Below are 14,571 nucleotides of genomic sequence, written 5' to 3'. Positions count from 1 at the left end.
CATTCAGCTCATGGAGTTACTCATGATTTGCCATTATTTTGTATGCAGCTTTGAATTGGCATTACCTAGAAAGTAGCTGTCCATATAACACAAAACATTTTCAGTATTTTTTGCAGTGTCACATGAAATTAACTATCTTGTGTGCAAAGTAACTATGTAAATTTTTAGATGTCCAAATGCTGTTTGAAATGTATGATATGGATACATCACTGCACTCATTTCTCCTTTGACTTTCCTTTGCAAAACATGATGCAGTATTACCAGTGAAAGCTCTGAGGATAAAGAGAGGGTGTGCAAAAATACATGGTGATTTTAAGAACCGTTTATGTATTTCTGCCAAGCTTAATAGTTGTGATTAAAATGCTCTAAGAGGGTATTTTGCTTTCCTTTTTCATATTTTCCAAAAACTGCCAAGACAATAATGGCTATGAAGTATTAAAAGAAATGTTATATATTCTTTACTTCCCTATTGATGTAACCTTTGTGTTCTCTAAACAGAGCTGATTGAAAGTGCAATGTATTTATACCGTGCCACTGGTGATCCAACTTTTTTGAAAATGGGATGTGATGCTGTAGAATCCATTGAAAAAATCAGCAAAGTAGAATGCGGGTTTGCAACAGTAAGTGTCTGTATCTGCATTTTTGTAGTTTCTCAACTATTCTCCTAAAATACATTGTCAAATTGTAAGTGTGCATCTTAAAAGATTCTATTGTTTAAATCGTTTCCCTCTTTTCTTTGAGTGTGTGTCTTTAAAAGAGTCAATTGTTTCTACCTTTTCTTTAATCAGATTCTTTTAATTGTAATTACTTTTCCAGATTTTTACTTGCATTTCCAGGGCACCAAGGAAAAACATCTATTATAGATCTTAACACATAAGAGCCTGAGAAATTGTGGTTTGACTCTCTGTCTCGGTAGCTCATACATTGGGCTACTTTTGTAATCTTAGTTGAACCTAGACACATTTTTTCTTGACCTGTGAGTTATGTCACTCGTCATCAACAATTAAACAAATAAGTAAATACAGTAATCCCTCCTCCATCGCGGGGGTTGCGTTCCAGAGCCACCCGCGAAATAGGAAAATCCGCGAAGTAGAAACCATATGTTTATATGGTTATTTTTAGAATGTCATGCTTGGGTCACAGATTTGCGCAGAAACACAGGAGGTTGTAGAGAGACAGGAACGTTATTCAAACACTGCAAACAAACATTTGTCTCTTTTTCAAAAGTTTAAACTGTGCTCCATGACAAGACAGAGATGACAGTTCTGTCTCACAATTAAAAGAATGCAAACATATCTTCCTTTTCAAAGGAGTGCAAAGCAAGCAGTCAAAAAAAAAAATCAATAGGGCTTTTTGGCTTTTAAGTATGCGAAGCACCGCCGGTACAAAGCTGTTGAAGGCGGCAGCTCACACCCCCTCTGTCAGGAGCAGAGAGAGAGTTAGAGAGAGAGAGACAGATAAAAAAAATCAATACGTGCCCTTTGAGCTTTTAAGTATGCGAAGCTCCGTGCAGCATGTCCTTCAGGAAGCAGCTGCACACAGCCCCCCTGCTCACACCCCCCTACGTCAGCGCAAGAGAGAGAGAGAGAGAGAGAGAAAGTAAGTTGGGTAGCTTCTCAGCCATCTGCCAGTAGCGTCCCTTGTATGAAATCAACTGGGCAAACCAACTGAGGAAGCATGTACCAGAAATTAAAAGACCCATTGTCCGCAGAAACCCGCGAAGCAGCGAAAAATCCGCGATATATATTTAAATATGCTTACATATAAAATCCGCGATGGAGTGAAGCCGCGAAAGGCGAAGCGCGATATAGCGAGGGATCACTGTAAACAGAATTTCATTAGTCTGGATTCCAAACTTAAAATTGTTCTCATATCATGGGTAGAGTTGACATTTAGGCTTGGAGGACCAGACAAATGATAAAGAATTACTGTAGTTTTTTGAGTCACAACTGTACTGCGAATTTGTAAATATTAAAAATCATATCCCATGTTAAATATAGCAAATTGTTTATAATATAAATTTACTTTGTAAACTAATATTTAGTTGAAATTGTACAGAATGTCCCTGTTTGTTTTAAGGATAGGCAATGAGTAAGAGAGAGTTGTTCTGGTCAGGATGGATTATGGTATTTATTGAGCTATCCATCCTCTAAACCAGTTTATCCAGGACAGGGGGCATCTGGGGCCTTTCCAGCAATCAACGGGCCCAGGCAGGAACAAAACCCGGACAGGGCTCCAGCCAACTGCAGAATGAAAATATATGCACAGGATAATTTAGCATTATCATTTCACCTAACCTACATGGTTTTGGACTATGCAAGGAAACCAGTGCAAACATACACAGACTTGAATCTAAACTCCACACAGGGAGCACCCAGGATAATACACCCGGTTTCATTAATATGAGGCAGCATCTCTGATTGCACCGTGAATTGTATTCATTGATTATTAAAATATTTGCAATAACTGTGACCTTAAAAACAATTGTAAGAAAAAAAATACCCATTATTCGAGACTTCTTTTAGTAACAAAATGTAACTGGAGAGTGGGAGGCCATTTCTCACTTGCCACCCCTTAAACTGTGCCTATGCTTCACATCATTGGTTATCCGTCTGTAACACGGTGGAAAAGTAATATGAAAAGTAATATTTTACATTACATAAAATTACAAAAAAATGAAATTTCCCTACAAGAAAAAGTGCAAAGCTTTTTCTGGACTCGGCAAGAATGAAATAACTCTATCTAAAATATAGTGCTGGAGTGCTGCTTCTGTTTTGTTTTCTTTCTTTTTATTTATTTTTTATTAAATACATGGAGAACTGTCTGGATAGATTTTTTGTTCATGTGGCTCTCTGTGGTTCAGTGTTGATAATGACTCACTGTAATTTTAAATATTAACGTTTAGAACTATTGTCTGTTATTCATTTGCTTTTTGTTCTTATTATAATTGGATAAGCTCGGCGAAGCTCAGTCTACATCGTTCCTGTCACAGCAGATAGGTGCTTTAAGGAGGTTCTTTTTAAGAAATACTACATGATTTACAGTTGAAATACTTTTACATGCAAAGTGTTGTGGTGTTTTTGTGTGTATTGTTCCAGGGAGCGTTAGCTTTGATTAATAGGTAAAAAAAAGTTTTTATAATTGAACTGTTATTAATATTTGTTCAGATGCTTTCCAGAAAAATTAAAGGCATAAAAAGCACTGTCAAAAATGAATTTTGAATATTAAAATTCTTTAAGGAGCAGAACAATGGTACAGTGGTTATTATTACCACCTCACAATTCCAGGACACCAGTTATTGTCTGTGTTCTGTTTGTGTATTCTATGTTTCCTCTCCCATCTCTTTGTGTAGTCTGACTTTCTTTCCCCATCTCAAAGGTAAGACTGTTAGGTTGTTTGGTGGCTCAAAATTGGCCTGATATGGTGTGTAGCTACATGTGTCCTGCAGTGGACTAGTTGTTTGTGGCCAATTATTCTTAGACACATTCTGGTACTCCCAAAATACAAAACTGTACACAACAGCTTTAGTAATGGATGAATGGTTTGAGTTCTTGAAATGAAGCTGTGGTGATAATTATTTTTATTTCCTTGTAGGTTAAGGATGTGAGGGATCATAAGCTTGATAACCGAATGGAGTCCTTTTTCCTTGCCGAAACAGTCAAGTACCTCTATCTCCTGTTTGACCCAGACAACTTTCTTCATAACAGTGGTTCACAGTTCGACACAGGGGGTGTTCTGAATGCTGATTGCATCTTAGGTGCAGGAGGGTATATTTTCAACACTGAAGCCCATCCACTTGATCCTGCAGCATTACATTGCTGTAGTAGAAGACAACAGGAGTTCCTAGAGGTGGAAGAAATGATGCTTGATTTAAAAAACTCTCATCTCCATTCAAGATCACCAAACAATATAGGTCAAACAGCACAAGGAGAAACCAAGAATGAAATTGAAATAGAACCAGTCACTGAATCTGACAAAAAGAAAATGAAAGCACCAATCCTCAGCTGCCCTAGTCAACTTTTTACTACTAAACTTTCAGTACTTGGACAAGTATTTTCTGATGATACATAAAATACTTGCACGGCATTAAGTTACTTAACTTTTTAAAAAATAAATATTAAATTTCAGATTTTTTTAATTGAATGCGCTATTTTTTATACATACATACATACATACATACATACACAGAGATATATAAATAGATATTCTTCACAGCTACATTTTACTTTATTAAATTTAATATTGCCATGACAGGTCCTCCCTGGTGTTTTCAATATCTTTTCTCTTATTGGGAAACATAAATAATTTTTTTTTTTAATAGTCTTGATAAAATATGTGTATTTATTAATTTACCTGACTTTGGGTCATTATAGTGCAATGGATAGTGCTGGCTTCTGGGCACCTAGCATCAAATGTTGGCCTGACCATAGCAGAGTTTTCATAGTTACCTCCTGTTTGTTTACATTTTTCAGTTTTTTTTAAACAGCTAATAATGGGGATTAGACCATCAAGTCTTGAATTACATTGAGCATCAATAGACTAGTGGTTCACACTGACAGCTAAGAGATATAATATTTAGGACTGCATATATATATATATATATATATATATATATATATATATATATATATATATATTGTGTATATATTTTTTTTTCCTTGTTATTTGCTTTTTTTATAAAAAAAAAAAACAAACTTCAGTAGGACACATACATGTATCACAGTGGGAGAAAAGTACTTTGCAAATGTATTAAATCAGTGGTTCACAACCATTTTTTTTTCTTTTCCTCTGAGGGCTACAGCTCTAGGATTATAAGCAAAGTGGGATGCACAAAATGAAATGACACCATATGTTAGGCTTACGCATAAAACAGAGCATATAGTATATGTTTCATTGGTATTGATATCAGTATTTAATCACTTTTAGATCTTATCAGTAAACGCAAACATCCTAAAGACATCTTAAACTAATATACTGATTTGGCACACACTTCAGTTACAGGATTACAAGCCTTTACATGTAAAGTAGTGTTGAATATTCTAAACATAAGCCTGCAGTGGAAGGACCAATGCACATGATTTGTGATTGCGGCTAATGACGTGCTTGTCTTGATGAGAACAGATTGAGAACCCCTTTTCCAGTTATATCACAGTTTTATTAGCCAGAAATAGAATAGCATTAAACTTTTCAACAATCACTTTTAAAAAGCTAGACAATTGCATTAGTATTTAATATACAGTATACATACTATAGGTAATATTTTAAAGAAAGAAAAATTAACTAAGAATTGCACTTTTAGTTGGCGGTAAGATGCAGTAATTAAGTTACATCTCCTCTGTATTTAAGTATTATTAAGTGTTATTGCTAAATGAAATTATGTTAAGCAGGTTAAACAAAAGTAAAGTAGATGGTAACATTGCTGCTAATCTGGTGCCTCTCTGCTTGATAGCAGTGCTTCCATTACAAAATAAGAGGTTTGAGCAGGAGAATGTACCATCTATCCATTTTTTGAACCTGCTTATCCTTGGCAGAATCATGGGGCAGCTGAACAAGGAGCCAGTCCACTAAAAACTAAGTACACATAGACACACACTCGAGGGACACTTAAGTAGCACCAGTTCACCAATCTCATATGTCTTTGGACTGTGGGAGGAAACCATAGCACCCAACAGAAGCCCGGTGGAGGAGTACCCTGGTTCTCTTTTATGTGAGAAAGTACTACAAGTGTGCCGCCATGACATCCTGTACAATTCGATAAAATGAGGAAAGATTTGGACAGTTCCTAAAATGGGTGTAATTTTATGCAGGCAATAATCAGGTCAGAATTTAACCCAGAACGCAGTAGTTAGGAGACATTTTAACTACTGCACCACTGTGTCATCTGTTTGGTTTCCTAATTATCTTTACCACCTATTTTGATAGCAATATATAATAAACATAATCTTTGGAGTCCAGAGGTAATCTCTAATTTAGCTCGGAGGCTGAATTGGGTCAGAGGTTCATTGGGAAAGGAGAAGTGTGGCCATGTACTATAAATGCAGAGAGGAAAAGAATGGGCACTGAGACAAAAGAGTACAGCTGTGTATTGTGAGTACATTTCTCTTATTCATAATCCATATTTTGGTATTGACAAGATATTAATCTATTCTGACTTCTGTGACTGATGATGGCATCTTTAGTTTGTGTTAGCCACTTTCTGTGGCTTTTTACTTAGATGTGTTTTTATTTTTGTGGCTGTTCTCCCTGTCCATGAAGATCGTTGAGTCGAAGATTATTGAATATATATGACTTGCTACCTTTTCAGTGAGTTGTTTAAGGAAGTAGAAAATAATAATGGTCTTCCTTGCATTGAGCAGTAAGCCAGTATTTGTGCTGCATTTACTACTTTTATCCTCATCAAATGTTTTTAAATTTTCATGTTTCACGTACTGTAAGTGGTGTCATCGCCATTATACTGGTCATTGAAACTTCTGATTACACTTCCCACCTTCTACCAATCCATGCTATTCATATAGCATATACAAAATATCCATCGGTTTGTTTATTCATTGTGGCACAGAGCTAGTGGCTCCCTCATCAACAGTATACTAACATATGTAAAATGTCATTCATGTTGGCAGAAATGTTTTTGGACTGTGGGAACACCCTAGAATTTTGAAGGAAATAGCCACAAACAATTGGGATTGTCATATGGCTGGGTAGTGATTTGTATTCGACATTTTGTAAATTAAGGAATTGGATGGAAGCTAGGAAAGAAAACTGCTCATTTTACATTTCAAACATATATTGAGTGACCATGTACAGGTGCATCTCAATAAATTCGAATATCTTCGAAAATTTAGTTTATTTCAGTAATTCAATTCAAAAAATGAAACTTGTACATAGATTCATTACACACAGAGTGATATATTTCAAGCATTTTTTTTCTTTCATTTTGCTGATTATGGCTTATAGCTAATGAAAACCCTAAATTCAGTATCTCAGAAAATTAGAATATTGTGAAAAAGTTCAATATTGTAGACTCATGGTGTCACACTCCACTCCACTAAAGAAGCTGGCTGTTCACAGAGTGCTGTATCCAAGCATATTAATGGAAAGTTGAGTGGAAGGAAAAAATGCGGCAGAAAAAGGAGCACAAACAACAGGGATAACTGCAGTCTTGGGAGGATTTTGAAGCACAGCCTATTCAAGAATTTGGGGGAGATTCATAAGGAGATCACAAGGAGTGGACTGCACTTGGAGTCAGTGCTTCAAGAACCACCACACACACATGTATCTGGGACATGGGCTACAACTGTCTCATTCCTTGTGTCAAGCCACTCGTGAACCAGAGGCAACGTCAGAAGCGTCTTACCTGGGCTAAGGAGAAAACGGACTGGAGTGTTTGCTCAGTGGGCCAAAGTCCTCTTTTCAGATGAATTTTGCATTTCATTTGGAAATCAAGATCCCAGAGTCTGGAAGAAGAGTGGAAAGGCACAGAATCCAAGTTGCTTGAGGTCCAGTGTGAAGTTTCCACAGTCCATGATGATTTGGGGAGCCATGTCATCTGCTGGTGTTGGTCCACTGTGTTTTATCAAGTCCAAAGTCAGCGCAGCCGTCTACCAGGAAATTTTAGAGCACTTCATGCTTCCCTCTGCTGACAAGCTGCCAAAAGTACCAATATCTGGTTTAATGACTATTTTTATTGGTCTTATGTAATTCTAATTTTCTGAGATACTGAATTTTGAGTTTTCATGACCTGTAAGCCATAATCGCCAAAATGAGAAGAAATGATACGCTTGAATCACTCTGTGTGTAATAAATCTATAGATGAGTTTCACTTTTTGAATTAAATTACTAAAATAAATTAACTTCAATAATATCCAAATTTATTGAGATGAACCTGTAAGTAGGTAGACTTGCTCCTTCCATGTAATTTGTGGATGAAAGCGCCTGCAGGTCCCTCAAGACAAGAGTGAGACAGCATCAAGAAATATCCAGCCAACAGGGGTCCTGTGTCCAAAGAACAAACGGGTGATGAAAGGCTATGATAGATGTTGCTACAATCTAACAGTTGGGTTATAATCTGTTAAATAAAAGCTGAGGTTTGAAAAGAATGATTAGGCCTGCTCAATCATGAGTCTTACTGCTAAACCATGATAAATTTTATGGATTACTTGGAAAGAACTTCTTGAGTTGGTTCTCAGCTGTGTACTAGTAGTTAGTATAGTACTTTTCTGAGGTAAGGTTGTTCTCACTAATCATGGCACTGGGGAGTGGTGACTTGTTGCAAGTTTATTAACACAGTCAAGTAAGAATTTGAATGACAATAATGAAATTAATGAGCTCCTACACCTTTTGAAGAACATTTCCAGTTCTGTGGTCAATTGCAGTAAAGAAATATGCAAAGCACAGTTGGAGTTCAGCTAAACTCGTGCCTAGTAAGAGTTGGCAACTGAACAGCCAAACATACTATTGTTCCTAAATCATTTCAAAAGACTGCCTGAAACACCTGCAGTTTGCTTATAAACACAACAGGTCAGCCTTGCACTGCACAGTACCTTGGAACATCTGGATAAAAAGATGTATTTGCATCTCTGACTTCAACACTTTAACTCCAACAAGACTGTTCACCAAACTCCCTGACGTGGGTTCTTGGTTTGAGGACATTCCACAATCATAGGCTTGACAACAGCTGATGATGAGACGACTTACCAAGAGGAGAATAGGCTTTAGTCAGAGGACAATAACTTCTCTGAACGTCCGCAAGACTAATGTTGTGCTGAATTTGAACTGAGAAGTGGGGATTTTTATATGGAATTCCCCCAGAAGTCAGAATTTCTACTCAAAAACTCAGGCCTGATCTGTCAACTATGAGTTTGTCCGACTTCAGATTATAACATCCAACCAAAATGGTGACATACACATGAACTTTACTGAAAGCTATAGTATTCTACTGCTCATTAGCACTTCTGTCTATTTGTGTCACATAAATCAGTCATTCACGCAGTACTGTCCAATGTCTAACTGTGGATATATTGCTACTGTGTTTGGATGCACAAAATACAGTGTAATACGTTGTTATCAACTGCTATTTATTACAAAAAAGCAAGCACAACCAAGGTTTTACTTGAGGGGTCCAAGTCGGTTTTCTGAATGTTTTACTGGAACACAGTCAACTCGGCTGTCACGTCATTCCCAGCTTAGACATCCGGCTTCTGAGGTAAATAGAATGTAGTATAAAGAGATGATCATTGATTTCAGGCAGCTGCCCATAAATCACACCTCCATTTATATTGTGGGCAGTTGGAAAGAGTCAAGAGTTTTAAATTTCTGGGGGTTACCATCAGTAGAGCGGTCATGAGAAACGACCAATAGTGACGGAATTTCTCTGACTTCTGAGATGGCCCAACTGTGTTCAGCAGCCCTCATCAACTGTTATAAGTCTGCTGCACAGTCCACTCTGGCAGGTGGCATGGAATTCTGGAGTTCAGCCAGGGACCACAAGGTATTGGAGAGGGTGGAGAAAACCATGCAGATCATCACTGAGACCTAAAGACCATCACTGCAGGACATATTTGCCAAGTGCTGTCTGGGAAAGGCAAAACAAATCATAAAGGACCCCAGTCACCCTGCATGGACATTTTTATTTGTCCTTCCATCAGCCAGGCGCTATAGAACTATTAACCTCCAAATTGCAAGTTTTAAAAACTGTCATATGTTATAAACCGTAATGTGCTGAGCGAATTAAGGAGCCACATCTTCTGACGTTTTAGCATACATAATGTATTTACTGTGATTATTATTAGATTTTAGGTGGAGCAGATTTTTGAGCCTGATGTCATATGTTAATTATTGTGCCTGACAGGAATATTATGCAAGTAAGAATTTCTAATATTCACTAATATTTTGTTCTTGTATGATGAACGTCACAATTACTGTATTCCAATGCTAAAGTGGTGTACTAGCACATGTCTAAATGACTATATACCTGTGGCACTTAACCTCCATTACAAAGAAGTGCTTCAAAAGACTCCCACCCACTTTGGACAGATACCAATATGTCTATAGATTGCCAGAGGACGGTAATATTCTCTACACTGTACTGACCCATCTAGAGCAGAGGGGGACATATGTGAGGGTGCTCATCATTCAATACACTTGTCCGCAGTAGGTTGATCACTAAATTGCTTGACCTGGATCTCGGCCGGCCCATATCTGTGTGGATCAAGGACAAACCGCCAATAGATTGGGATGATATTTATCTTCCAGCAGCGGCGCCCCTCAAGGCTGTGTACTAAGTCCTCTCCTTTACTCTTTGTATGCTCATAATTGCACATCTGTACACCCCACAAGCACAATCATAACATTTGCAGATGATACAACAGTATTAGGGTTAAATTCAAATGGGGATGAAACACAATGCAGGGTTGAAGTCTCCAAATTTGCTGGGCAGTGCATGGAATATAACGACATTGAACATTATGAACACTGGAGAACCTGTTATCGATTTCAGAATACATTGTGTGGATGTCTCAGTATCAATGGAGGGAGACATCATTGAAAGAGTCTCCAGCTTTACATTTCTAGGAAAACGAATCACAGAATACTTGACATGGACAAGTAACACCAGTGCAGCAATGGCTTTTCTTTGCAGATCTTTGAGAAGACTTAATGTGCCCTCGTGATTTCTTGTGCCCCTTTACCAGTTCACCATTAAAGGTGTTCCAACATACCATATTGCAGTATGGAACGCAAAATTGTGCAACTGCAAAGAGATTCTGCTCAGGAGAGATAATTGGCCATCCTTGACCCTTATTAGGGGACATTTTTAGGACACGTTGCCTCCAGAAGGCTAGATGTATCCTGAAAGACTCTACTCATCCTGGCCACCTCCTTTTCACAGTTATTTTAGTGTGATTGATGCTTCACTTGCTTGTATATTCTATTTAAAAACTGTTTTTTTGTACTTATTTTATATTTACTGTTTTATATTGTTTTTATATTACACCTCTTTTATATAGTAAATTTTTTTGTACTGGGTAAGTCCAGTGACGATAAAGAAAAGAAGAAGGATTTTGCTGTACATTGCATATGTGATAATACAAAGACCTTAACTTTGAACTAAAGAGGAGAAAAGTTCACAATTTTATTTCTAACAGAAAAGGAAATTGAGCTTATAAAATAAAGAATATTAAAAATCATCTTCAGTTCAAGCTGAGGATAGCGTACTAGCTTGTTGTTCTGTGAAGCCATTTTGGCCAGCTGTGCTGCTGCTTCTCCCTCTCTGCCTTGTTGTCAAGATCTTCTGCACCGCTCCCCTCCACATTAGCACTTTCTGCTCCACTACATTTGCTTAGATGTTTGTCAAAGCCAGAGGGAGCTGAACAGTCTGAGTCCATATGGTTGTAATGTGGAGGATGAACTTGTGTGCAAAGAGAGTCTGCAGTCTGAGCAGAGGAGAGGAGAGGGAGGCAACATCTCCAACAGATGCTCAAGAGGCTCCGACACTGGCGTCCCCACTCCATTGTACTTCCTAAAACAAAATATAAGAACAGTATGAAGGTCTTTGTCTTCTTTTTCATCTTTTCCCACTTCCATATGGGGTTGATGTGCTTAATCAACTTTCTCCATACAACCCGGTCCTACACCTCCTCACCAGTCAAACCTTTTTCCTTCAGATCTTCTTATCCTTTATCCATCTTCCTCTACTTTGGCCTCCCTTGCTTTCTCTTCCCCTGTACTTCCATTAGACATTAAGAATGTACAGTTGCTAAAATATTGCATGACTTGAATGCTAGGCCACCTTTGGAATATGCTCCATCTTCACTTCCCACGTCTCTTATAGCACCTGTTTAAATGTGAAACTGTATTGATTTTTCATTCATTTGCATTCCTGTTAATGTGGGTCTGCACAGATAAATAATGCTATGGTTTCAGAACTGGTGTGCACCATGAATGCACAAAGATATTAACATTAAAATATTTTGCTTCTCCAAAGAAGACAACAGGGTATTTAAAGGAATATGTGTTCTTACCTTGCACCTTTATTTAATGGCACAATCCACTTCTGCAAGAAGACCTTGCAAAACTCACTTGAATTCTGCCTGCAGTGTTACGAATGGCCTCCCGGCCCATCACAAGGGACTTTGCTGTGTCATGGCACTGCTCATCTCAGTTCCACGCTCTTCCAGAGGTTATTTCATGACTGTCCATCTGTGAAATTGGCCGTGCTACATCTTGGTACTAGTACTTGGTTTGTTTTGTTTCCTCCACAACATCTTTGATAATGTAATGTAATTTTTGAGACGTTTATAGGCTGTTCACTAATTATGAGTTTTAGAAAGTGGTGATCTTATAATTATTATAGTTTGCAAAGCCTGCACTTTAAGGTTTTTGAAGTGTGAATTTATTGTAAAACAATACTTGGTCATTATAATGAGATTTGTAAATTTCCTGTGCAGCAAACATTCTGAATCATTATTAATGTGCTTCAAATTCATAGATGTCATAAATTAATGTGTTATTCCTTGTTAGTCCTAACCTTCTACCTTCCTCAGCCTGCCATGCAGTTCTACCTGAAGAAATCGCAATGCTGCAGAGTAGATATTTTGGTCATTTCTTTAACAAGAATTCCAACTGCACCGCAGTAACGTAGCCACTCAAAATGTGGAGCTACAACCATGACATCTAAGGATACTGTGTGCCAACAGACGTCCAACCGACACCACGGTGTACATAATGGTGCAGTGAATTGGAGTTCAAACTACGGTGCAGACGCTTTTGATTGATCAAAGAGCAGAGCGGGCAGCACTTTGGGTGCCGCTTATAAAGTCCTCTGCACAATATGTTTCCTTTAGTTGTGGCACCGATGTTATACAGGCACACCACAGCACAGTTTTTATGTGCTGTTTGGAGTTTCCTTCCGCCCCAGCATATGGCCTACATTACTATGCCAAACAGACTGAAGTAATGGGAGGCCTGCACAGCTTCTTCCACTGAAGTCAGAAACCCAGGAGTTGTTGGTGCTATCGATTTGGACACAGACTGTATACCCATTCGATTCACAGTCAAATGAAAGTTCCCATTTGCGTCAACAGACATGGATATTCTTCAATTAGTTGTCCGATTGGTGAGTGAGCATAATGTCAGATTTCTCAACGTGGTAGAAAGATGGACTGACAATGAATGGGATTCTCAAATTCGACAAAGCAGTCATCTGAAATCGGGAAGAATTATACAGTGGCATTCCCATGGGTGACTGTACTTATCCTTTACAATGGCATCTGTGCATAACTCAGCAGCATTAATATCAGAGCTGCTCTATAACCTAAATCATGAAAAGTCAAGAAGCCAAGATGAATGACCTTTTGAAATTTTAAAACAACGCAGTTCTTGTCGAACAACAGCCAGAACCCCCATCGTCATATGCGTCACCATACAAAACCTTGTGATCCACCTCCATGGCATCTCCAGTATTATTAGACCACAGCCACAGGACGGTGTCAAAGTACGATCATAAATAATAATCTTTAATATGCAGATTAATTTTAAAATTACTTTTTGAAATGTAAACTTGCATTTGCCTACATATTTAATTCTCCCACCATCTGAATATCCTCATCATTCCTATTAACTACATGATACCCATTACAATAACAAATCAACACAGTTGACAAGACCAGATGATGCAGAAGACATTAAAAACTCATAGTATGTTTATTTATTTATCAATTTAATTTGTACTGGCACTCTTCACTCTCTAAGATACCTTAAACGTCAGAGGTAATAAAGACTGACAGTACTGTACAATTCATTATTAAAAAAAAAAAAAAAACACTTCTGTTAATACATATGTAAAGTTCAATTTTAATGAATGTTTATTACACAATTTTGTTTAATCTACTCTATACTGTATATATAAAATCCTAAGCCTAAAAGTGCAATGATTTTATGTCACGTTTTTTGTCACACTTTAAATCTGGCTTATTTTCAAACCTACGTATATATGTTTGGTATCATTCTTTTCAGAATTTATCGAACTTTAATGTGATGTTGTTAGATTTTCAGATTGTTATTCTGTTTTTAAATTATAAACTAAAATATCAAGAATGTTGTGCATCGAGCATAGTGGACCTCAGTTTAACGGGAATACTCCAATCAGTAAGAGAGTAAATATTTTATTCTCATTTCATGATTTTTACCCAGTTAAATAATAATTAATTTTTCTTTTACACATTTATAGAATTTTGTGATTTTTGACTCCAATAAACAATAATTTTTCTTTTGTACATTTACAGATTTTAGTAATATTCTGGCCGAAGGCGCATGCACCTGTATACCTGGCTCTGCCCCACAGTGGTCTGTTGGCTCTACCCCCAAGGAACCTCCAGCAACTGTGAGTGGTGGTCAAGTTGCAGACTCCACACACTGTAATGCTAGGACAGTGAAAGCAGCCTTGCCACAGATGGCCACAAGCCTTCTCAAAGTGATTCCCTGCCATGCAAATGGTTAGGTAAGTGCCTGGTCGACTGTGGAGTGGTGGATGCCAATGCATCTGGGGCATCAGTGGCAACCACTACCCTTGACCTG

General features: G+C 37.7%; 1 protein-coding gene across 3 annotated transcripts in view; it reads left to right on the top strand.

Annotated features, from left to right (window-relative positions):
- Positions 1 to 4,129, top strand: part of edem2 (ER degradation enhancer, mannosidase alpha-like 2) — a 42,755-nt gene extending 38,626 nt beyond the window's left edge. For all 3 annotated transcript variants that reach the window (XM_051932916.1, XM_051932918.1, XM_028811607.2), the window contains 2 exons: positions 499 to 620; positions 3,595 to 4,129. In XM_051932916.1, coding sequence (XP_051788876.1) covers positions 499 to 620; positions 3,595 to 4,071 — 599 coding nt within the window. In that variant the 3' untranslated portion in view covers positions 4,072 to 4,129. The remainder of the gene's footprint in view (positions 1 to 498; positions 621 to 3,594) is intronic.
- Positions 4,130 to 14,571: the final 10,442 nt, after the last annotated feature.

The sequence above is a fragment of the Erpetoichthys calabaricus genome, chromosome 10 (assembly GCF_900747795.2).
Source record: "Erpetoichthys calabaricus chromosome 10, fErpCal1.3, whole genome shotgun sequence".
Classification (NCBI taxonomy): domain Eukaryota; kingdom Metazoa; phylum Chordata; class Cladistia; order Polypteriformes; family Polypteridae; genus Erpetoichthys; species Erpetoichthys calabaricus.
Note: the sequence above shows the minus strand (reverse complement) of the source record. Positions and strands in the feature narration are given on the sequence as shown.